We start from the raw sequence: 26,456 nt of genomic DNA on the forward strand, positions 1-26,456 counted from the left end.
CTTCCCAAACATATATTTTAAATATTTGAGCGCGACGTGGTGGACTGGTGGCCGTGGGGTAAAATGGCGAGTTCGCCACAAAATCAGAGGGTTAAAAAATATATATATCCGTCGGAATATTCCAATGGTTCTGCCGCCGGCGGCGGAATCAAGTCTTAGTCCACTGATTTCTCAGTTTGAGACAACAGAACATGCCTAACTTTCACGCCGCAATAATTTACCACTCATCTTCTACTGTGAGTAAATGTAGAAATAAACAAAACATTAAAAGGAAAACGAAGGAACAGGGAAGAAGAATTATTCTGTAATATATAAACATTTATAAGAAAAGAATCGCAAAAGCCTCCGATTTTTTATTCTTCACCATCATCATCGTCATTATTGGTAGCTCGGCTATTTCTCTTCTCTGCAATCAATCTCACCGAAAGTTCACATCTTTGATTCCAGATTCCGGATTTTTCCATCATGGAGCCGCCGGGGAACGACGCCGTAGCATTCGAGTCAGCGGAGAAGATAGTGCTCCGGTGGGACTCGACCACGTCGGAGGAGGCCAGGGAGAAGATGATCTTCGAAGGGGACCGGGAGGAAATCGATCAGTACTTGCAAGCCGTCGATGAAATCCAACGGTCCATGGAGTCCACCACAGTGTTCGACGACCAGAGCAAAGCCAACAGCGCGATCCAGATCGCCATGGCTCGGCTGGAGGACGAGTTTCGGAATATCCTCATCGCTCACACCAACCCGATCGAAGTCGAGTTACTGTCCGACTTGAACTCATCTTCTTCCTCGATCAACTACTCCGCCGCCTCCAGGACCACCAGCGGCGAAATGAACTTGGGAGACGAAGAGTTGGACGGTAAAGATGGAGGTTCCGTGAAGAAACAGCTGGAGCATCAGGATAGCGGTAGTAGCAGCACCTACCGATCTACATACAGCATCAAAGAAATCGACCTCATGCCGCCGGAAGCAGTGTTCGACCTCCGGAGCATCGCGGAGCGGATGATTTCCGCCGGATATCTGCGGGAGTGTATTCAGGTGTACGGAAGCGTACGGAAGTCCTCCGTGGACGCGAGCTTCCGGAAGCTGGGGATAGAGAAGCTGAGCATCGGAGATATCCAGAGGCTGGAGTGGGAGACTCTGGAAATGAAGATCCGACGGTGGATTCGGGCCGCAAAATTGTGCGTTAGGGTACTCTTCGCCAGCGAGAAGAAGCTATGCGAGCAAGTTTTCGAGGGTTTAGGCACTGCTACCGACGATGCTTGCTTTATGGAGACAATCAAAGGTCCGGCTATCCAGCTTTTTAATTTCGCCGAGGCTATCAGTATCAGCCGGCGGTCGCCGGAGAAGTTGTTCAAGATACTGGATCTTCACGAAGCTTTATCGGATTTACTCCCGGATATTGAAGTAGTCTTCGAGTCCAAATCCTCAGAGTCAATCAGGGTTCAGGCGGCTGAGATATTATCTAGGTTGACGGAGGCGGCCAGAGGGATATTGTCTGAATTCGAAAACGCAGTTCTCCGGGAGCCGTCAAAGATTCCGGTCCCCGGAGGGACCATTCATCCCTTGACCAGATACGTAATGAATTACGCAAGTTTGATCTCAGATTACAAGCAGAGTTTGGAAGAATTGATTGTTTCAAAGCCCTCAGCCGGATCAAGATATTCAACCGATCCCAACACGCCAGATATGGATTTCACAGAGCTGGAAGGGCAGACTCCATTGGACCACCATTTGATCTGGATCATTGTGATTTTGCAGTTCAATTTAGAAGGCAAGTCTAAGCACTATAAAGACACCTCCTTGGCACATTTGTTCATGATGAACAATGTTCATTATATTGCTCAGAAGATTAAAGGCTCACCCGAATTGAGAGAGATGATTGGGGATGATTATCTGAGGAAGTTAACTGGGAAGTTCAGACATTCAGCCACAAATTACCAGAGATCAACCTGGGTAAGAGTTCTGCATTGTCTCAGAGATGAAGGGTTACATGTTAGTGGCAGCTTTTCATCTGGAGTGTCCAAGAGTGCTCTTAGAGAGAGATTTAAGAGCTTCAATGCCATTTTTGAAGAGGTTCACAGGACTCAATCCACATGGCTCATCCCTGATACTCAGCTTCGCGAGGAGCTCAGAATTTCCATATCAGAGAAGCTGATCCCAGCTTACAGATCGTTTCTTGGGCGGTTTAGGACTCATATTGAGAGTGGCAAACACCCCGAGAACTACATTAAGTACTCAGTCGAGGACCTGGAGACAGATGTCCTCGATTTCTTTGAAGGGTACCAGGCTTCTCAACACCTGAGAAGAAGATCCCAATGAAGTTAAGACTTAAGAGGGTTGATATACTGTCTACCAGTTAGAATCTTAGGACAATTCTTTGAATCTTTTTTCTTTTCTTTTGTGTAGTACTCGAGAGATGAGGCGTCTGGTCATCGTTCTGGCCTCCTCAAGTTTGCCAATTGTTGAGGGCATTGCCATTGTCATTGTTTGTTTGCTGCAAACCACAGAAATGATCAAGTTTCCAGAATAGGCAATTGCTCCTCCCCCTGCCTGCCTGAATGCTCATTCCCTGTAAGCACTGTGTTTGATTGTACTTCTTCCACATTTTTAGATTTTGTTTCCTTTTTGTTCATATGTGAATTGTTGTAATGGTTCACGTTTTGGAAAATTTTTAACACGATTCTCATTTCACATTACATCTCGGAATCTAGATAGGTTTGGTTGATTAATGCAGTGTGGTGTTGACATTATTGTGGACTTGACAATTTGCCAGTTTCTAAATTTCCAGATGCTCTATATGGTAAAAAAGTTAAAAGAGTACAGAAGAAACAACTGTCTCATTCATTATGCAATGACCCTAAATTCATCCCATTTGTTGTCTCCTTTATGGTCTGTGTTTCTATCAGTGAATTCAACATCTCTCATTCTCCATTTTCACATTTCCACCTGTTAGACCTAGGAGCTATTAATGGTCAGAAGTCTTGTGTCGAGTAAAGTTTGAGTTGTACCATTGACTGTCTGCCTTCCTTGTCAAGCATATAATATATACACATAAATGTGCATTCCAATCATCAGCTTAACCTTTTAGTTGAGATGGAACACGTGTTTCTTGGAGTCCGTCAATATATAACCATAAATGTGCGGACCAACTATCAGTTTAGACTTTTAGTTGAGATGGAGCACGCTCCAGTTTTCCTTAGCTATTGGCTGGTTGACTGCTACAGAATGAGGTTAGACCACATTAACTGCCTTACAGGTTGGCATTATACAGACTTGCTAACTACAGCATTTTTGACTCCATCTACAGCTTGTTAAAACCATATGTCTGTCTGCCCTCACTAAGGTGTATGTGCTCCATCTCAACTAAAAGTCTAAACTGATAGTTAGATTGCACATTAATGGTTATATGCTCAACACGTCCCCTCACGTGACCCATGACCACCTTTGGCATAGCTCTGATGCCAAATTGAAGTATGTGCTCATCTCAACTAAAAGCCTAAGCTGATAGTTGTATTGTACATTAATGGTTATATACTCAAGAAGAAAGAGTGGATTTGTCTTGTTACGGGCACCAACATATGAGCACGTACTTTGGGGACAGGTTGTTGAGTTACATCCCGTGATTTTCCTGCATATCTATAGTGTAAAGGAGGATGGAGTATAGATTTTGATGCTCTCTGCAAAAATGTGAGATGATTTCATGCATGGGTGAAGTGAGTTTTAATTTGTTTGGTAGTGTTGTTGTTTAAGGATACAGGGACAATGTGGTTGCAGGTGAAACAAAATTGAATGAAAAGAAAGGTGGTGATTAGATTGCATTGTTCCCAGGTGTTTGGTAGAAAGCTAAGGCTGCTTTTCAGGGTTGATCAGTTCTTGCCTTCTTGGGACTTTTTGTTTGGTATGCTTAGCTTTTTGTCAAGGCTGCAAAACTACAAAAAGTGGGAAGATTCTGGGGAAGTTGTGTAATTAATGAATTCCCTTTTATTTCAGAAAAAGTTGTGATCTTGGAAGGGAAATGGAAGATTAAAAAATGATGATAGCGATGTTCCCTCCGCCATCAAATGGCACCACTCTCGCACTATCGTTCCTGCTCCACCATTTGCGGAAATTCAAGGCTCCGTTCAATAATTACAGATTTTCAATTTTCCTTCTCTACAAAAAAAAAAAAAAAAAAAAAAAGAGGGTAATTCTATTTGCACCACCCAATTTGCTATTTACACCACCTATTATTAAGTATAATAACTTGATAGGTAGTGCAAATAGAAAAATTCACCATCATTAAATGTGGTCAAATATTAATATTTATTATTCATTTTTTAATCATCAAAATATTAATTAAAAAAAGGGAAAATGACACTTTTTCCCCCTGAATTATATACCTATAGCATTTTTTCCCCCTAAATTATTGAAGTGGCTGTTTTTCCCCCTTAAATGTTAAATGGATATATTTACCCTTAAACTAAATATTTATTTTTTTTTTCTCCAACAAATTATGATCATAATTTGGTTCAAACTAAACAAACACTATAGCAACCAAACAGAAATATTCCAATTACAATTTATAATCGAAATTCGATATTTAGAGTTTATTAAAATCGTGAACCGGAACGGACGGTTAATGTTCCGAACTGAAAAAATAAAATACATTTATTGTTGAATTTAGACTATTTTAAAATAAAAAAATAAAATTTTAAAATAAAGACGGTTCAAAATCGCGAATCAGATCCGGAACCGCCGTTTCACGGTTCAAGATTCAATTTTTTTGATAGATAATTTTAATAAATTGACATTTAAATATTGGGTTCTAGATCTGAATTATAACCGTAAACTATTAATTCGATTGCTTTAGTATCCGGTTCAATTCAAATCGAACCGTGGTCATCCCTACGTATACGCAATAATTTGTTGGAGTAGTAAAATAAATAAAATGTTTACTTTAAGGGTATAAATGTCAATTTAATATATCAGGGGGGAAAAAACACCACTTTTAGAATAATTGAGGGGGCTAATGTGCTTACCTAAATAATTGAGGGGGAAAAAGTGCTATAAGTATATAATTCAGGGATAAAAAATGCCATTTTCCCTTAAAAAAAAAAAGATGAACCCCCTGAGAAGGTGACACACTGGGCTGCCTTCTCACCGGAGAAGACAACCCAAATTTTTTTTTTAAATAAAAATAAAAAGTTTTCCGTCACCTTTTCTGGTGAGAGGGCGAGGGGCTGCCTTCTCACTGGAGAAAGCAACCCAGGTAGAAATATTGACTGGAATTGTATCCCATACAAATATTGACTTGAATAAAAAGTTACCTAGTATAACTGTATAAGATGAGCTTTTTAACTTTTAAGCACTTGGACCATGCAAATAAGAACATATTAGTCACTGAAAGCGGGCTGAACTAAGCCCAGGCCAATGTGGAATCTCACAGCCCAAAACTATGAACCAACGGACCAATGAAGTCAATCATATGTTAACTGGGCCAGCTTCTATGCCTCTCGGAACTAATCGGGTGGATCTGGACCGTTAAATGGACAGAGAAAGACTCAGATCACATTGTGGTTTAAATTTTTTTTTTTTTTTTTAAAAAACATGACAGATGACTCAACGAATCATCAATTTTTTTTTTTTTTTGTTTAAAAAATTATTAATGATATATGTTTTGCTTGCTGGCCGGTTTATGTTTTGACGTTTTGTTAGCTGATTTTTTTTTTTTTTTTTTTTTTTTGATAGACCATAAATGTCACACTATTTTCACACAGTTTTTTTTTTTTTTTTGGATAATTAGGACAGGGAGATCCAAATAGAAACAAACTAATTCCATGAATTAGCAACCATCTTAGCGTGATACAATGGGGAAGTGGAACTGGATTTGGAAACAATTGAATTCCTTACATACTAAGGTCTTTTATGTAACCTAGGGCAAATAGGTAACTATGACATGTGGGTGTTGAAACATCCACAAGAAAATATGATGAATATTCTCTGATTAAATGCTTTATGCAATTTGACGTGAAAGGATTATAACGCAGTCGCCTCTCATCGTGAGGTCTTTTATTTGTTCAAAAAAAATAATAAATTATTACCCTAAGAATACTTAGTCTATCATTATCATATTCTAAAGTCCTTCCAACAATTGCAAGGAAGTTGGAAATCACATACAAGTCCCTCATATGTTAAACCGAAATACTAACAAGAAAACCTGAAACTCTCTTTTGTTTTCTTATGCATCAATCTATTCTCCCGTTTGACAAGCCATCACATTCCTGATTAAGTTTCATTGCCCTAAGCTCACGAATTTTTCTCCTCTTCATGTTCTAAGATCTGTTGCCCCATTAACAATATTAGAATAATACTATTTTTCTTACCTAAAATTCATTTTTGACGTAACAATAAAATCCATTTCATTCATTATATTGGATGAAAGTTAATAGCTCAACAATATTAACTCTTAATAATGCAAAACTATTGTACCAAAATTCTAATTTAAAAAATATGGTATTTCAATATTCCACAACATGCAGCTTTATACAACTTGTAGAATTCTATTTTCTTGTTGAGTTCTAATTTAGTAATTATAAAAGAAGAAGAAGAAGGATTCCAAAACCCAACACAATATAAATCACGTAATTCCACCCCCCCTGCAAATATCACTCTCTGCATAACATGAGTTGCATCCATCCATCAGAAGATGCAGCCATGAAAAAATGGAGAAATATATATCCCCTTTAATTCCTTCAATCTTCTCTTCTTATTTCCTTACTCTTCAGAAATTGGGAATGCACAAGAACCATACAGACACAGCTATCTAAATCTCTAGAACAATATCTGCAAAAACCACATAACAAAAAAAGGGTTCATGTTCGAGTCCTATCCCAATAAGTGCGTGTTAGACATAATTGTTGAACAGATACTATAAATAGATTAAACTTACATTCTGAATCAGTCTTGTCCCATCTCCCTGAATCACTAGTCCTCTCTCGTTTCTTCTCCTCTTCTTCTTCTGCTATTGCTGTTGCTGTTGCTGCTGATGTCCGTTTATTTTCCAGGAATCTCTTTAGTGACGCCGCCCGGGAGGGATTTTGTGGATAAATTTTTTTGGAGAGGATAGTCCTTAGAAGCTGCACATGTTTAAGGTACAGAAGAAATTAAAGATGGGTTCTGTCTTAATTAAAATTAAAAGTCTAAGCTGATAGTGAGACTGTACTGTTACCTTTTCCATTCTTGATTCTTGAAATGTGTCTCTTAAGCTGGGACTGGGGGCAAAACCGCTCCTGCAGACAAACATTTTCTTGACAAGAAAAGAAACAGATTTCTTCCCAATTGACTTGTGCTGCTTGTTCTTTTCACACACATCTTTGCATCTGCCAATGATGGCTCTGATGGTCCTGTCAATCTCATCCTCATCACAATCATATAGCGAATTCGCGGCCGACGTGTTTGAAAGCCTCCGATCAACTTCCAGGCTAGAAGGGCAGTTGAGGAACCTATCCAGTGGGAGATCAGCATTGGTTTGTGCTTCGCCTTTCGAGGCCGGTTTTCTTGAAAGGAGCTTAGTCAGAGCTTTCTGCAGCTTCCCAACTTCTTCAGGGGTGAACTCTGCTAAATCTGGAGATGAACATTGCTCTTCTTCTTCTCCTTCTTCAACAATTATCTCATTTTTCTCTGGTTTTCTTGCGCTTTCTGGTGGATCATTATTGCCCAGTGTTCCAATTGCCAGGAAACTGCCAGGCCAGTCGCTGAATTCTTCGTTTCTGGGCTCTTGTTTTCCGTGATCTACAAGAAACAGTTTTTAACTTTTTAGCAGAAGTTTCAAGATTCAGAATAACACGGCAAATTAATTAAAAAAAAAAAAAAAGAAACTGTTAATTAACACGCAGATTCATGCGATATGATCATCTGATTAAATTAAGAAAACCTCATGGCCAAGTTCGCGAATTCCCACGATTTTTCCTAAAAAGGAGATGAAAGGAAAACGCAAAAAGAAGAAACCCAACGTTTCTGGAACTCAATATGTGCCCTCCATTCCTTACACTTACAGACAGTACAAGAACATGAAGAACACACTCGACAACTAAGTACATTTCTTGTCAAATTTTGACAGAGAGTACTGATCGATCTTCAATTCCCAAAAAAAAAAAAAAAAAACAAAAAACAAAAAACAAAAAACCCACCCAAGAATTACTATCATTTTTGCATCAAAGATTTAAAGAAAAAGAAAAGAAAAGAGAGAGTTACTGGTGGTGGGAGGAGGAACTGGATATCCCTTTCTGCTTCCTGCTTGTCCCCCATTGAACCTGTTTTGCATCCAGTTAAAGAACTGCACCAAAACAGAAGCACCACTATTACATTACATACAGCATATACATACATATATACACACAAACATGCATGTAAAGCTTTCATTTGTCACTCACTCACCTTCATTCTATTCTGAAAGATGGAAGCAAAGGTAGAGTAATAGCAGAATGAAGCAGGTAGCTTAGCAGGAAGCTAGGTGGCTATGGTGGATGATAAAAGCAAGCTAGCTAGGTGGAGGAAATGGAAAGGAGATAGATGGTAGCTAACTAGAAGCCAAAGAGAGTTGAGCTTTATGGGAGTGTGATAAATATATAAAGTTGGGATTTGTTAGAAAACCATGGCCAACCTCATAACCAGCTAGCTACCTTTTCATTGGTTCAACTCCCTAAATTTCATACTCCTTCCTCATCTTTGTCTACAAAAGATGAAATCTTTAGCCCCAAGAGCCCCACATTTCGACTTGACAAAATCCTGAAACTGGATTCCCGGTCATTCTTCCCAAATTTTTATTTTTAAACTAGTATTATAGTAGCAATATATATATACACATGTAAAAAAAAAAAAATTCTTTTATTATTTTAAATATAAAGTTTAAGAATTTTACTTTGTATTGAATTATTGATCAGCATAAGTGTAACGTATATAATATCTAATTGTAATAATTACAATTAATATCAGTAGTGTCAATAGTACCTAATACAATCATATATAACATATTTAGTTGTATTCAGTATTATCTATCACACTTAATAATTTCATTAAAAAAAAATCAGCTTAACACTTTTTTGTTTGCCAAAAAGAGAAATATGAATGACATTTTTGTCATATGCTCTTGGACTTTTTTGCTTCTTCCCTCCAACAATTGATATGACCAAACATCCTATGCTCTTTAAAAAAATAAAAAAAAATAAAAAGAAGCATTATAGAATTTTGTGTGTATATATAGGGACGAGGTTATGAGAACATGACTCTTCTGTAAAAATTGTTGACAAATCTTACTTGCCCATATGTGTTTATCAACGATTGACAGTTAGAGAAAAAAATGTGGTTCAATTTTATAAATATTACAAAATTTCAACGTTGCAATAGTTATAAAACTAACCCCTCTATTTTTTTTCATTTTATTGTCAAGCAACCTTCAAATGTTGATTCACCAAGATAAATGGTCGAGATTAATCCACGAATTTTACTTGGAAATCTATTCTTATTGAAACATAACCCGAGATTAATCCACGAATTTTACTTGGAAATCTATTCTTATTGAAACATAACCATATATATATATATATGTTTGGATGCGCGCGTACGTGTATAAAATTTTCATTTCTATTTCCATAATTTGTATTTTATACGCGTTTTTCGCAAAGATTTCTGCCCAATATTTAAATTCAATTAGTAAATCATTTTTGAAATCGATAAAATGCATTTATAAAGTTGGTTTTGTTGTTGTTGTTGTTGTTGCAAGAAGTTTCATAAATATCCTCATAAGTTTTTTTGTTTTTTTTTGGAAATTAATACAAGAAATACAAATTCATTGTGATGGATATTGATGGTTTTATTGGGACCGGGTCCACCATAAACCGGGTATAGGAACATAGGACGGGGGTAGGGCGCTAGGCCCAGAACAATGCGTACAAAAGTCCGAGGTACAGGCCCAGAATGGCAGCCCAATTACAAAGAACAAGGCCCACAAGATGGGGGCTATAGCGAACTATGCTACTGGTAGGAATCGAACCCAGGTGACTGGATTGGGAGTACAAGACCAAAACCACTAGACTGTAGTGCTTATCGTGTCTGAGTTGCCCCTTAGCCAAAGATCCAGGGCCCCTATTTATAGCAAGCCCCCCTCCTCTTCTGGCGTCCGCGTGTCCCACGTTGCTCCTCCCCCACTCCGCTTGTTTGTCGCCATGCATGTCACGTCGCCACTATCCCCGCGACTCCCGCATCCTCCACCATGCACGCCGCACTTACCTCCCCCCCTCAGCCGTACCTACCTACCCCCTCACGCCGTACCTACCCCCCTCATGTCGTACCTACCTCCCCCCTCACGCCGTACCTACCTCCCCCCCTCACGTCGTACCTACCTCCCGCACCTACTTCCTCCCGCCTTCCGGTCCATGTTCTTCACCCTGGCCCACCATGCGTGCTTGTCTTCCTAGCCCAACAAGACTTGGTCCAACCTCCTTCTTTCACCACCCCCACTTGGGTCAATACTTTCCCAATAAAATGGACCCCTAGGGTCCCATATCCCCATCACAAGTCCCCCACTTCTTTTAGGCATCTTGATGCCTAAAGGAAGTAGAATTCGGTACAACTACCTCCTTTCTTTCCAAACTCAACCTCTAGTTCCCAAGCTTTCATGATATCCCGATCACAAGTCCCCCACTTCTTTTAGGTATCTTGATGCCTAAAAGAAGTAGAATTCGGTATCACCACCTCCTTTCGTTCCCTTTCTCAACCTCTTGCCGCCACCTTCCATTATCACCATTGTTGTGCGTCACGCCATTACTCTGTACCTCTGCCACACACACCGCATGTTGCCCTGGCCTTCGCTTCATCACCTAGTGTCGAGAGGTCAAGGTGACTCCTCTATTGTCACTTCTTGGATGCTTCTTGCACTGTACATCTCTTTTGTTGCATTTATTTAGTATGCTTTGTCAATTTCTCCATGATGCACCTGCATGCTTCTTTTAAATATTCAATGGGTGTCTTTGCTCCTTCTCCATGCTACACCTGCATGCAACCTTTTTTTTTTTTTTTTTTTTTTAAGGATGAAGGTAACTGAAGATTGCAGGATGGGGTAGTGTGGGTTGCGATAACCCACACGCCCCCTCCGCCAACGCCATGCGGCTTGCTGGGGGCAAGTCCGCGCATGTGGGTTGCGATAACCCACACGCCCCATCCGCCAACGCCATGCGGCTTGCCGGGGGCAAGTCCGCGCATGTGGGTTGCGATAACCCACACGCCCCATTCGCCAAAAACCATGCGGCTTGCCGAGGGCAAGTCCGCGCATGTGGGTTGCGATAACCCACATGCCCTATCCGCCAAAACCATGCGGCTTGCCGGGGGCAAGTCCGTGCATGTGGGTTGCGATAACCCACACGCCCCATCCGCCAAAAACCATGCGGCTTACCGGGGGCAAGTCCGCGCATGTGGGTTGCGATAACCCACACGCCCCATCCGCCAAAACCATGCGGCTTGCCGGGGGCAAGTCCGCGCATGTGGGTTGCGATAACCCACATGCCCCATCCGCCAAAACCATGCGGCTTGCCGGGGGCAAGTCCGCGCATGTGGGTTGCGATAACCCACACGCCCCGTCCGCCAAAAACCATGCGGCTTACCGGGGGCAAGTACGCACATGTGGGTTGCGATAACCCACATGCCCCATCCGCCAAAACCATGCGGCTTGCCGGGGGCAAGTCCGCGCATGTGGGTTGCGATAACCCACACGCCCCATCCACCAAAAACCATGCGGCTTACCGGGGGCAAGTCCGCGTATGTGGGTTGCGATAACCCACATGCCCCATCCGCCAAAACCATGCGGCTTGCCGGGGGCAAGTCCGCGCATGTGGGTTGCGATAACCCACATGCCCCATCCGCCAAAACCATGCGGCTTGCCGGGGGCAAGTCCGCGCATGTGGGTTGCGATAACCCACATGCCCCATCCGCCATGGCCGTAGAGCCAGCATGCATAGCACGTAAGAGCACATTGGAGCACATAGTTGAGGTGGGCGTAGGCCAAGCATGCAGAGCACATAGGAGCACATGGTTGAAGTGGCCGTGGGCCAAGCATGCAGAGCACATAGTTGAGGTGGCCGCGGGCCAAGCATGCAGACACATATGAGCATATAGTTGAGGTGGCCGCGAGCCAAGCATGCAGAGCACATATGAGCATATAGTTGAGGAAAATAAACACAATCTTTACCTAACTAAGTGTTCAAGTGTACTCACCAGAGTAGCGTCTCGATATGCTAAGTGTGTTACCTTATAGGGTAGCTCCTCTTGCGAATCAACCATTTGGGCGTACCTCGGAACCTTGCTAGGATGGTAGAGACTACAAACACGGGCTAATCGTAGCGGTCCCCACAGACGGTGCCAATGATGGTTTTATTGGGACCGGGTCCACCATAAACCGGGTATAGGAACATAGGACGGGGGTAGGGCGCTAGGCCCAGAACAATGCGTACAAAAGTCCGAGGTACAGGCCCAGAATGGCAGCCCAATTACAAAGAACAAGGCCCACAAGATGGGGGCTATAGCGAACTATGCTACTGGTAGGAATCGAACCCAGGTGACTGGATTGAGAGTACAAGACCAAAACCACTAGACTGTAGTGCTTATCGTGTCTGAGTTGCCCCTTAGCCAAAGATCCAGGGCCCCTATTTATAGCAAGCCCCCCTCCTCTTCTGGCGTCCGCGTGTCCCACGTTGCTCCTCCCCCACTCCGCTTGTTTGTCGCCATGCATGTCACGTCGCCACTATCCCCGCGACTCCCGCATCCTCCACCATGCACGCCGCACTTACCTCCCCCCCTCAGCCGTACCTACCTACCCCCTCACGCCGTACCTACCCCCCTCATGTCGTACCTACCTCTCCCCTCACGCCGTACCTACCTCTCCCCCCTCACGTCGTACCTACCTCCCGCACCTACTTCCTCCCGCCTTCCGGTCCATGTTCTTCACCCTGGCCCACCATGCGTGCTTGTCTTCCTAGCCCAACAAGACTTGGTCCAACCTCCTTCTTTCACCACCCCCACTTGGGTCAATACTTTCCCAATAAAATGGACCCCTAGGGTCCCATATCCCCATCAGATATATACGACTATAATTTTAAGGAAGGGTACTCAACATTGTAATGCAACTATTTTCTCATTTGTTATTTATTCAACATTTAGCTTTAATTGTTTCCAATCTCACATAAAAGTATGTTGCTTATTGGTACCATAAGATTTTAAAATGTAAGTGGTAAATGTTGAATTATTAGATAGTCTAATTTATAGGGTTTGTTATTTGTTGAATTGATGAAAATCTAAAATTTGGTGATGTTAGTAGTTTTGATTGAAAAGATCCTTTTTTTTCCCTTGTAAAATGACCTATTTTCCGAAGAAAGCACATTGAGATGTAAACGCTTGCAAATGACTAAAATTTATTTAAATGTACTCTTCTTTCGCCAAGACCTTGTGGTCTAACGGCACCTGGGTTGCACTCCCATATAGAGTGGAGTGGATTCGAGGCTCAGTAAAGGCAACATCGACTCTTTGTGCTTCAGTTGGTTGAGAAAGTAATTTATGAACAGATATTACATTGTAATAGAGTTAGTAGCACTATAAAAATTAATTTACATCTAATCTCCAAATTAAACCTTAATAAAGTCATTTATTAACTCACCATTTAAGAACATATGCACTATAAAAACTAATTTAAGAAGTATTCTTGTACTATTCAAATTATTTGTGGATATGAACCTATTAAATTAAGTATAAGCTATTATTAAGTATGAAATCAGTAATTGAGAAAGATATGGATATGAACCTATTAAATTAAGTATAAGCTAGTATTAAGTATGAAATCAGTAATTGAGAAAGATCAAAAGGCATTGGTTTAAGTGAAATGCGTTAATGTCAACTACTATGTAGTGTGATGATAACTCAGTTATATTTCAAATGGGTAGTCAAAGATTCGAATTGGTTCAGATTCTTTATGCTAAAAAAAAAAAAGTTAAATGAGCTAATAATAATAATAATAATAATAATAATAATAAGAAATGAGAAAAGAGGGAAGAGAAACGTGTAAAAGTATGTTGACACACGTATAGTGTATAAAAAATGCAAATAGGCAAAAGTGAGGTAGATTTGTTTGTCTAAAAGTGGTTGGACATTAATATCTTTGAAGGATTTTAAAGAATCTTTAATTTTAGTCATTAATTCTTTCGAAATTGGAACTTCCAGCCGGGAACTAACCTTTTGTCCACCTCTTCTTGGAACCTATCCACCTAGCAAGCTTCTATGCTTCATACTTTGATGATATATGCATGCTACACACACCACCCTGTCCAAATCACTTTTATGCATTTCTTAAACCAACCATCTATAAAATTTAATATTATCCCTTCATATGTTTTTTAATAAAAAAAATGAAATACATTCCTAGCTAATGGCAGATGAAATTCAATTCCTGTCATGAGAGTTAGGATTTGGGTTGAGCTCTATATACACATAAGTGTATTATTTAGTGTTAAGTCTCAAAACGAGCATAAGTATATCATTTGATGTTGCGTCTTAAAATTATATTAACTCGATTTACCATATTGTTGGACCATAATAAAGCTTGGCGAAGCTGAAAATTTTGGTGTATACACACACGCAAATGTGTGAACTATTTTATGCAACTCGTAATGCATGATTGAACAACTGTTTTTACCTGATTGTACAACTTGTAATGACTTATTGTGCACTTTAAAAACTACTATCGAAACACACTTGTAAGTTATTTAACAAAAATGCGATAACATTTTTGTAAGTTAATTGAAATTATAATTGTACAACTTGTAATGTTTGATTGTGCAACCTCTGATACTTGATTGTGTAGTTCACCCATTTGTACATAAATACTGGTTCTCATTTAATTCTACCAAAATATATATATATATATATATATATATATATATATATATATATATATATATATATATATATATATATGCTCATAAATCAACTAATCATGTAGCTAGTTCAATTGTTGGACTGAGCTAGCAGTTTCTAGTATGATCATGAAGCCTGACCTCGAGTTTTCCTTTTCTTTCTTTTTGTCATTTCTTTAAGGTTAATTAACCTATATTTTTAGTACCTTAACAAAAGTTTTATGGTTTACAAAACATTGGGATGGGGAGTAACAGATTAATACGCAGATGAATTATGAATATATATGAAAAAGATAGGAAAAAATTTAAAAAGTAAAAAAATTGTAGGAAATGCTACGTGTCGCGGCGACATGAGTTCATCGGATCGCACGATGATCAAGGTCGGGTTGACTTATCAAAACAAATAAATTTATTTGTTTAATTAAGTAATTAACATAAATTATGGGTCTAAGCCTAACAATTAATTAGTGACTTAATCTCAGTCTTCAAAACCAACGGCTTCTTCTAAGTTCTAACTACCACTCATTAGCTATGCTATCCGCCAATTAACGTGTAAGCATATGTTAACCCTTCAGCTTAACTTCTTATTTAATAATGATATCTTCAGGTGTTTTTTGTCCATTTATAATTATTGTTTGTAAATTTTTCTTCAATGTTGTGTTATATATATATAGTTTAAATAATATTATTTTCATCTTATTTTATGTGTTCAGTTTAACTAAGAACGAGTGAATTAATTTATAATTCAATTCAACATCAATGATACAATTTATATATAGCTTTCGTGACACAGTATAATTAATCAACCAATTTAAAATAAAATCATAAATTTTACTTTGTTAGCAATTAGAATCGATGGCTAGTAGACAAATTAAGACACATTCCACGGTTTACCTCATCCACCCGTCTTTAGGGCAGGAGGATGATGTGTTTTTTAATATCTCATCATCAATTGCACATATTTTTACTTGTATATGTATTATTTGCACATCTTTTAAATTCAATGATTTGACTACTATACAAAAACATTGCCCATGCATGGTAGCTTTCAAAATTCATTTTGAGATTTGATCTGCACCCTTGCGTGCGAGAGAGGATCTCAATGCTACACATTTTTTTTTATTTTTTATTTTAAAGAAATACAGTGTGCGTATTATAATAAAGCAGAAATAGAGTCAGGAATGAGAGTGTCCCAGTACAATGCTACAGAATTGAATATGTTTAAAAAGTTGAATTGGAGTCGTCATCCGAGTCGTCATGGAGGGACTTAAAGCTAAGGAAACTTGTTCCCTTGCGACCTCGAGATGGATGATGGAGGCAAAAGATATGAAGAGAAAAAGAGAACACTGCCACCGATGAAGAAAAAGAAAATGATGAGATGAGATGCATGTGAGTACAACTACTAGATGTCTAGTGAGTAGCAAAACCAGCTTACATTGTGGCATTGGCAATCCAATCTTTCCGAATGTGGAATGTTCTCATCTTTTTTTAAACCCTAAATCCAACTCCGCCTTACGTGGACCTCTATCCTCCATAATCTGGATCGCCGATGGAGATTTTGACTGATCGAAAATACACAGAATTCAAATGCGTTAGTTTGGATCAAAATAGTAGATTTAATTTGAGAAATGAAATTCAAAACTTGTCTATTTTTACCCAATGCCTTTGGTTCTGCCTAGTTTGGGAACGTTAGGTTGTTTGAGCATAGAATTTTTTGCACTTTTGGTCCCACGACTATAGTGGCACTAGCAGAATTGATCTATGAATTTTGAACCTTGCAATTTTAGTCCACGACTATTGATTTTTTTGCAAAAATGGTCCTTCCGGCCACTTTTTTGTCAAAATTTCACCGGAAATTTTTTTTTTTTATCCATTTTTAATAGGGCTAAAATTGACATTTTACTTATCTCAAAAAATAAAAGAAAAAAATTGACATTTGACTACATACAATATTACTGGGCTACATACTACTGCCCCAGGCGGCGGAGTTCCTGGAGCAGGTAGGGCTGTCAGTAAGCGGCGGAGCGGCCGTGGCGTTCCCCGGGCTAGTTGGGTTATCCGGCAGCAGCATTGGAGGCGGAGCCAGCACGCCTGCGGGATCATCCGAAGACATCGGAAAAGCTTCGTTGTATAGATTTCCGGCGAGAGAAGCGGCGGAGATTCTCAAATGCAATCACTTTTACCTTTCCGTTTTATGTATTTCCTTTATATTTTGAGATAAGTAAAATATCAATTTGAGATAAGTAAAATATCAATTTTAGCCCTGTTAAAAATGGATAAAAAAAAAATTCCGGTGTAATTTTGACGGAAAAGTGGCCGGAAGGACTATTTTTGCAAAAAAATCAATAGTCGTGGACTAAAATTGCAAGGTTCAAAAGTCGTGGATCAATTCTGCTAGTGCCACTATAGTCGTTGGACCAAAAGTGCAAAAAACTCTTTGAGCATATGCAGTTAAATTATGTGAAACTAACAGGTTTGAATAAATTATGTGATAAAAAAGAGAGCTATCTCCAGATCAACTCTCTATGAGAGCTCTGTTATTAACTTTCTTGGTTTAACTTAGTTAGCTATTATCAATTTCATTGAAAATTTGTCAGCTAACTAGGATCAAATCAAAGAGGTAGAGAATTATCCTGCTTTGAGAATTTACCGACTATAGGATTAAATAAAGAAAGAATTATTCTGTTTCGAAAGATAAAGTGGAGCATGATTTTTATACCCTCTTCATCAAGTTCGTATTCAGCTAGCCCTACAATAATGTGTACGTGAAAGAAAGGGGTCCAACCGTCCAAATGACCTAAAAAGGCATTTCTCAAAACTATTTTTACTTATTTTGTTGTCCAAGGAATTGAAAATACTACCGGTTCAGTCAAATTAAAAGCCCTTGGTTCTTGAGCTCGATCAGTTTTGATTATTTAGATTATTCTTATCTCTGCCACTGTATCTCACTTTTAAAATTAAATTAGGTCACATATCTACATTATCAAATTTAAAATTACTTTACTATTTTCTTTACATCCTTCAATACTTTCTCACTTAAAAAAAAAAAATACAATCTCAAATCCACATCACAATTATAAATTTATATATTTTCCAATAAATAAATACATATAACAACAATAAAATATTAAAAAAGCAGCTTTTGCTGCCATATTCGGCAGTAAAAATGCTTTTAACCCACCGCAATAATTTTTTATTATCACCTCATCTAGTAAGTGATAAACTTGCTCGATAGAGGTTAGCCGCCTTATTATTCTGAATCACAACTTGCATTCCAATACAGTGTCATCAAACAGAAATCCTCAGCCCATTGTGCTTGGCCAATGTAAAATATAAGTGCATGCATATATGTTAGATCTTGAAGCAAGTTGGCGGAATATTATATTATTTGCAAAATCTTCAAACACGTGTAAACACAAAAACAAAAACAAAAGAAACCCATTACTCTATATACTATGCGCACGGATTAGGTCTGATCAGCTGAAAACTAACGGGGCTCAAGACAGATCGAAGGATCAAGAATGCATATATGTTCCATTTATGTTTGTTTAAATTAAAGAAAATTAAAGTTGCGTTCAAGTCAAAAGGAAACGACAAATCGTATAGCACTTTAGGTTCAGATCGAAACAGGATGAAGATTGGAATTGAAGAGGCGTATATGGATTCAGACATGCTGTCTGCAACTCCATGACGTATATAATATATGTGCATGTGCATCAACCTACGAGTTGCAGTAAACTGATAATCATAATAATAACATGCAATAACATGACTGGTTGGGGGACCAGGGCCGTATTTTAAATTTTGGTGGCCCTGTTCTAGTAAATAAATGTGGCCCTACCAAAATCACAATTTTTAAAATTAATACATGTAAGTTTCGAACCATTGACCTCCAAGTTAAAATACAACAAATACACATTCTTACCATCTCTTCATGGAACCTTTTAAGTTTAATTAAAAACTTTTAATTTTTATTTATAAACTAGCTAGGTAAAAATTAAATATTGGACCTTTAAAATTTGGGGCCCCTCTAAAGTTGGGGGCCCTGTGCGGTAGCCCAGCTTGCACAGCCTAAAATCCGGCCCTGTGGGGGACAACCTCAAGCCAAATTCGACAATTAGTCAATCTTTTAGCTGGGTAATCACAAGGTTACAAGTTAGACTTTTAGGCTTTCAGCAAGAGCAATCTATTGACCTTCTTGGTTTAGGCAACCTAATTAGCTGGTTTAATTTACCTTTTTTTTGTCAGTTAGGATTTACCAAGTGCACACTTTCGGATTGTGAGTGTGAGTTTCTTTAGTCACTCAAATAATAGCGTGATTGGATTGGCTGAGGGACAACCCTAAGTCAAGTTGGGTAGGTTGTTTGACTTGATAACTACAATATTACATTGTTACAAGTTACACTTTCAGCATTGACCTTCTTAGTTTAGATAATTTAGGATGGGTTACTCATTTACTGGTTAGTGGGTCTACATACTCTCCAACTTCTTGACACAAGATTTAATTTGTTCACTACTTTATTTCTGTGCTGCAACAAGTGGCATGCATATGTGCATGTCGACGGAAATTAAAGCTGTTGTCCACTTTGTGTATATACAGTCTGATGCTCACAGATAAGTGTTGAAGTAGGAACGAGAAAGCAGGGTTTTTGTACAGAGAATGACCAACAATAATCCAGGAATAATTGTTGATGTGTCTAAAGGGAAAGGGAAAAAAACCCCAAATAATTAATAAATTATTGATGTGTCTGCAGATCTACAGAGGGTGTTATAGCATGTCTCCATTTGTCGATATGCTTAAAGGCATTAAACTTCAGGGAGAGAAGAACCAAATGCTGCTTCGTCATAATAATCCGTAATGATTAAGGAAGTATGTGGAAATATCCTTTGTGGTGGTAGGCCAGGTTGGGAGCTAATTAATGGTAGTGTCATGGGTTTACTGTAGAGAAATGGAGTAAAAAAAACATACTTTATGTGGAAAACCAAATGATATATGATGATGCATTAAGAACCTTTTGGGCTTGACCAAGCTATAAAGTCTGACAATTTGTTAAAAGGAACATGCACGATGTGGGGGGAGCTAAGTTTTGGGTTCTTTACCTCTTCCATTGATGCTTTTACGATGATGGTAGAAACCCACAACCACTACTTAAGGGTGTGCAACAGATAAATTCATCCTCTATAACTGATCAGTTTAAACCAAAAAGATTAATAGATTGATCAATCTGGAATTGTCCCTGATTCACAGGATGACGAGACTTCAAAAAGAAAATTTAAAATTGTCATACATACACCTCTTAAGCAAAAGGCAAGATACAATATAATTAATATCCGAGGTATTTTTACATACATTAGTGGGGCACATATTGTAGGTACAACATATTATTAGGGCCAGTCAGTAACATGCGGCATTAGAGACGATATGATATACATTTTACAGTTACTGACAAAAGTCGCAGCATTCACAGATTTCACAGCAGACATTGATGCACTCGAAGCATGCAAGCGCTGTGCAGAGCTGTGTGAACGTAACAGCACATCGGTCGCTGAGTTTGGAGCAGAACTGAATGAAGCACATGCAACAACAGCAGTCTACCAGCTTACCGCAACAGTTTGCTGCAGCAGTGAATATTGCATCTGAAGTCTCGTGCAGCTTGGGCTCGGCTGCTTCAGGGGGGAGATTATCAGCAGTGGCCTTTAAGTTGCCAAAGCCTAGGCCTAGTTGTCGGAGGTATAAGATCTTCCTGACAGTCGAATCAGTCATCATCACCTGCAAATCCATTTCGTTGCATATATATCGTGATGATTTGATAACGTAACGCATGGTATAACTATTTGATAGTGTTAGTGGCTGTTGTCATCCCAGTTTATGGAAATGTAATTCAACAGCGATCTTTGGGAAGAATTGGAAAAGAAAAAGTAGAAGTTGATAAAACATAAACTTTGGAAGTTTGAAGTTATACCTCTTTTAGTGTCTCCCGTTTGGAGATCTGCTTTCCTTTTTCAGACTCAACTAGAATCATTCTGGTATATTCAGAAGCCAAGCCTGTTTGCAAGCTTAGCCTGATGACCTGAAGATCCATGGTAGTTCCATCCATTAGAGTAAGAAGGAAATGTCACGACTTCAAAATGTATGTGGGTGTCAGGATATATAGATTCATTTCCTAGTTAGTTATTTAGTTTTTTAGAATCCAAGTCTACTGTAACAGACTAACAGACCTTGTTCTCAAGTTCTTTCTTCCCAGTCAACCATGCCTGAGCTGTTAGCATACTCATTTGTCTTCCGGAAAATACCTGCCGAATGAAAGAACTTTAGAGATTTTTACCACCTATTCATTCTGAAGTTTCTTACTTGTCAAATGAACATACGAGGCTGTGGAGAATAGCAATATATATATAAATATATAGCTGCCATTATCTGGAAATCTTAGAAGCATGATTTGGTTAATCATTATTGATGAACCACATATATGAAGCATAAAATTAAAAATAAAAGATCTATTCCATTAACTGTATCTTAAAGCATTAATCAACCAAACAAAATTTTCAGCTGACAACACCTATATGCAATGTTTGGAACTTTACCCTTTCAAGAGGCATATCCATCACTTTGTGTACTTTCACACCAATCTCAAAATTGCTAAAATCGGCCAAGGTGCCCTTAACTTCAACATTGTCAGGGAAGTTACCGTGATATCTGCCATACAAAATCAATGGATTTCCAGACAACAGATCTGGAAGACTATTTGGGTACAGCTGCAACAAAGAACATTGATTAATAGTGTTCAGATGCAGCAGGATTAAGTGAAACTCTCAGGAGATTAGCAATATCAAGTTTTTGACCATAAACCCCCAACCACATTGGATTCTTGATCTTGCTTACATCTCATACTCCAATGAAAACACAAATTTAAAAATAAAAAAGGGAATATGACCGAAAGAAAGGACAAATGAAATTTTGGAGGACACTTGGATAGGTTTAGCACACCTCAAGTGAATCCAGATATTGCAGAGCATCAATTTTTATATCTGCCAGAATGATTGATGATGAACTGCTAAATAGTCTTTCCAGCCGAGAACTGATTGATTCTGGCAAAGTAAGATATTGGAAATAAAACAAGAAAAAAAAAAAAGTCAACTTATGGATAAAAATGTTCATGATTCAAAAAGTAAAGCAATATTTTGGAAAACCCATTAGGAAAAAAAAAAAAAAGATCTCATAGTCATTCTGTCAACTAGTTCCCACATGAAGTTTACTGTACTGGAGTACTGGACTAAATTACCAATAATTGAAATAATGTCAAAAAAAATTAAGCTTCTATACCCCCAGCCTGTAATAAAAACAAAATTAAGAAGTTTATTCTCAGAAAACAACATTTTCACCTACTGAGAGTCTGGTAAGGAAGTGCAGTCTCAAAGAAGTGGCAATTTCCAGAAATAAATTATTGAAACTAAACCATAGATAGCTATGTTCCTATCATGCTTTGAAGAATCATCAGCATCATTAAAGGAAAACTGACTGGTAATACACAGTACAGAGTCATGTCACACCTGTATCAAACGCCGCATCATAATAACCTCTTCCAATACTTGCAAGCATCTGTAGGAAGTAGTGGTTACAATAATAACCTGGAGGGAGAAGAATAGTCAAGATAACGATATTGAGAGAAGTCCTTTAAACAGATACTGATAAGAAAATATACAAGATGGCATGAGATATGGACATGTGAAATGACATACACAGTATAAGCACAGTATAGAAAAAGCAGTAACTAGCCCAAATAAAAAGTTAGAAAACAGCCCTTGCTATTGATAGGGTGAAATTTATCAAAGCAAATGATGGCTTTTTTGGCTGCATAGTACTTGCATGCATGGTTGAGACATGGGTTTGTGCATTGTTATATAGATGTTATAAAATTGCGAAGATTAAATCAAGTGAACTTGCCTATGCCAAACGTGCATATCCGAAGACTATTCAGGCCTCCTTTTGTGAGCTGGCATCTTATAACTTCACAGATTTCTCGTTCATCTTCAACAGTCCCATCAGTAATAAGAAAAAGAAGAGGAATTGAATGCTTGGACTTAGAAATCATCTTCATTGCCTGGCATAAGCAAGTTGATAGTAGAAGATCAATGTTCTTAAGTGGAACAGACAGTTTCCAAAAGCTGCCTTTGCATGTTGATGATGCAAGAAATTAGTAAAGCAAGGACGCCTTATTGCTATCATGCAAAGTATTTAGCCAAGAAGAATGTCTCAAATCATGAATCTAATTGAAAATTTACTAATTTCTAAATGATGGTTTCTTGAAACTCTAAGGGAGATTTCTGTTCCAAAAACTTAATTTCCATCATCCAAGCATTCGTTAAAAGAATAGGCGAAGAAGGTTATTAAGTAAGATGGAGTATTAAGCATCGCGAAGTAAATATTTGTTGCCTACATTTTATGTCCACCACAAGCTCAAGAGGATATTATCAGTCACTCTATTAATGCAGAGATTTCACAAGTACCTGGTCAAGAGGCAGTGAAAAATTAGTGCTTCCATTAGCTACAATATTTAGGTTTATCCATTGAATTGCATTATCAATTGTTTCCTTTGTTGCTGGCTCCATTTTTGGTGAGAATGATAAGCTCATATCATTGAAAGCAATAATGTTAAAGGTATCTTCTGGATCAAGCTTAGAGAGAGCGGACTGTAATGAGGTTTTAACATGCTCAAGTGGGCTTCCTTGCATGCTTGCGCTTGTATCAACAACAAATACCATTTCCTTTCTGAAAAGCTACAACCAAAAGATGAGATGTAAGGCATGTAATTCTTCATGAGTACAGATACAAGCACAAGGGCAAATGCTATACATAAAAGGCGTTTTATGTATAATAAATCAAAGGTACAAAAAGGATAACATCCTGAAGAAAGGATAACACTTGTGAGAAGATAAAAACAAAAGAATGAAAGATAATGATATTTCAAGTGACAAAGCCAATACTTAAATTCAAAACTATCATGCTCAGAGAAATCAAACTGATTGAGCAGTCTACACATTTGCATGCCTGAAATTGTTGAGGTAGGTAAAACTGTTCAGTTCAGGGTTTACACCCAATATGGTTTTTAAATCAATCATTAAGGATGCAGCAAATAAACATGCACTTCAATGTTGGGATATACACCAAACATAGAAGTAACAAAGTCTATGCAGTTGAACAGAAAAAAGATTTAAACAAATATAACCTTACAAATTTAAGGCCAGAGAGAGTTGGTACTAATTCAAGACTAACCTTCCCAAGGATGTCATGTGGAGGGTAAAGATAGAAGCAAAACATATTCCTCTGATCAAAATCATGCCGAGATGGAGACTTCAGGAGCAGGCCACAAGAATTTTCAACTGAAGAAACCTGAAGTAGGGCATTACAAAAAACTAGTATATCAAATGTACAGAACTTGAAAGAATTTGAATGCAAAACCCATAGAAATAATTTGACTAAATCGCACAGTGAATTTCAAATAAAGCATCAATGATGATAGGTCCTACAGTATATGAAAAACTGAAGTCATTTGTGGACCACATAAAAACTTCACTCTCATATATGAAACCTATATTTCCACCCGAGCGGTTTGATTCCTAAGAGAAAAAGAAATAAAAGTCAGGGTTATCAACAAGGAAATACAGTTTTCTTTGCACAATACCAATCTCAGATCAGAAAATGGACATACCTGTAACGGGTGACTAGCACTTTGGCAACAAACCACAGTTCCGGTACCAGAGTTCACATTCAAAATGATCTTTTCTTTCTTACTCAATTTCTTCACAACAGGGTTGACATTTAGTGGAAAACTGAAAGGTATACTCAGGCAAACTTGGCCATCTTGGTATAACATTTTCTGGGACCAACGAACTTTAACAGACAGAACAGATCCTCCTACAACCTTGAACAAACCAATGTCATCGTACTTAAAAGATATTTTAAAAAATGAAAGAGGCATGCAAAAAGAGATAGATAATTAACACACCAATACAGATGGTACTTACCTTGGGAACCTTTAATGTGTATATCTGTCGTTTCAGTAAGAACCCATCTTTAGCATTGGCTAATTTCACTGGATCGTCAGTTTCATCCGTAGTAATCAATTCAGTGCAATATGATCTTGATGGAGTTTCAATTGATACACCTAGAACTGAACCCTGTTAGCCAAATCATTTCTATTTTGAGATTTAAAGCATCACAATCAATATGCTGTACTACTTCACACAACGTAATTTAAAATAATAATCCAAAAGTCCAAATAATATGCATAGTATGAATCATTCATTCCATTGCTTCATTAGACAAACGTAAAGGTTCTAATGCTCTTTGGATAAACATCCATTTTAATTTTTAAGCATTGAGATCCAGCAAGAAGATTTTTCTTATAATGTTGGCTCTATTTCCTAGCTGAGCTGCTGCCCTTTTGCTTATTATTCATTAATTACTAACACAAACAGGCCAACGCAGTTTTGAAGACTTACTACAGAAGTTGTAGATGCCTTACATATTTAGAACAATTTACACTAGAATGTTTTGCAGATTCATGTATATAAATAAAAAGAGCGCCACAGAAAAAACAAATCATAAATAGGAAAGCATAATTTAGCAGTTCCGACCAATTCGAGCTACATTAATTTAGTTAAAATAATAATTTTAAAAAATTGTATTTCTTCGCGGTAAACATCGAATTTATTATTTATGGATATAAGGTCAAGGATCAAAGTATGTAGAAACAAAACGTGTCCAATTATATTCACTTGTCTTGCTTTTTCTGATAGCAACTATGGCAATATAAATCCGGAGAAATCAGAGATGTACTAAAATCGAAAATAACAAGGCGGTAGCGGAGTGGCCCAACCTGCTCTCCCATTGGTATGGCAACCCGACAATCGCAGGTTTTGCTAGCAGAGACACAGTGCACGCGCCACGTTCCACTAACCGTAACAAACACCGTCTCCAGGTAACAGTCGACCTCCATCGCGACCGCGTGCATTTGAAGCGGAATCAAAGCCGGCGGCTCGCACCGGCCGTGCACGTACGGCTGGTAGCTCGGAATATCCGGATTGTCCACTATCACCGGCTCCGTGATCACGGCGTACATCATAGGCGCCGTCGGCAAGTTACTCTCCGCCGCCGCCGGCATCTTCCTCTCCATCGACAGCAGCTTCGGCGGTTCCTTCCCGTAGTAAATCCGCTTGGAGAGATTGAGGCCGCGGTCAACCGACCTGGCGAAATCCTCCGCCATTTCCTCCGGCGAAAATGTATGAATACAGAAGAGATGAGATGTCACTTCACCGGCGTATCGTCGTCAAAAGTCGGTTTGGCGTTTTGTAACGCAGTGCGGGGGGGAAGGTGAAGAGAGAGTTTGTTTATTTATTGTGTGCGCTGGGCGCAGACAGAGTAATAATTGCACAGAAAATAATACGTAATTAGCATATACTAATCGCGTTTTGACTTGACGTGGACACAGGAATTGGTACCACATTGTCGAAATTGGGAAG

General features: G+C 38.6%; 3 protein-coding genes across 4 annotated transcripts; 1 reads left to right on the top strand and 2 right to left on the bottom strand.

Moving 5' to 3' along the window:
• Positions 1-324: 324 nt before the first annotated feature.
• On the top strand, positions 325-4,179 carry LOC109188362 (exocyst complex component EXO70A1-like). Of its 2 annotated transcripts, XM_019339001.1 has the most exons (3): positions 325-2,571; positions 3,775-3,898; positions 3,991-4,179. In XM_019339001.1, exon 1 carries the CDS (start codon positions 466-468, stop codon positions 2,317-2,319), a length of 1,854 nt encoding a protein of 617 aa, XP_019194546.1. In that variant the 5' UTR covers positions 325-465; the 3' UTR covers positions 2,320-2,571; positions 3,775-3,898; positions 3,991-4,179. The 2 variants fall into 2 exon arrangements, with proteins under 2 accessions (XP_019194546.1, XP_019194547.1); XM_019339002.1 differs by lacking the exon at positions 3,775-3,898.
• Positions 4,180-6,519: 2,340 nt separating this feature from the next.
• Positions 6,520-8,556, bottom strand: LOC109187586. The gene is made up of 5 exons (XM_019337816.1): positions 8,416-8,556; positions 8,233-8,314; positions 7,208-7,770; positions 6,929-7,115; positions 6,520-6,822 (listed from the first exon to the last, which is right to left on the bottom strand). Exons 1-5 carry the CDS (start codon positions 8,419-8,421, stop codon positions 6,803-6,805), a joined length of 858 nt encoding a protein of 285 aa, XP_019193361.1. The 5' UTR covers positions 8,422-8,556; the 3' UTR covers positions 6,520-6,802.
• An 11,656-nt stretch (positions 8,557-20,212) lies between these two features.
• On the bottom strand, positions 20,213-26,385 carry LOC109188315. The gene is made up of 13 exons (XM_019338940.1): positions 25,814-26,385; positions 24,960-25,112; positions 24,644-24,856; positions 24,462-24,551; positions 24,208-24,324; positions 23,442-23,711; positions 22,879-23,035; positions 22,485-22,562; positions 21,922-22,022; positions 21,519-21,689; positions 21,153-21,227; positions 20,897-21,004; positions 20,213-20,703 (listed from the first exon to the last, which is right to left on the bottom strand). The coding sequence occupies exons 1-13, from the start codon at positions 26,198-26,200 to the stop codon at positions 20,374-20,376; spliced, it is 2,250 nt and encodes a 749-aa protein (XP_019194485.1). The 5' UTR covers positions 26,201-26,385; the 3' UTR covers positions 20,213-20,373.
• Positions 26,386-26,456: the final 71 nt, after the last annotated feature.

Source organism: Ipomoea nil, unplaced genomic scaffold (assembly GCF_001879475.1).
Source record: "Ipomoea nil cultivar Tokyo-kokei standard unplaced genomic scaffold, Asagao_1.1 scaffold1421, whole genome shotgun sequence".
NCBI classification, from domain to species: domain Eukaryota; kingdom Viridiplantae; phylum Streptophyta; class Magnoliopsida; order Solanales; family Convolvulaceae; genus Ipomoea; species Ipomoea nil.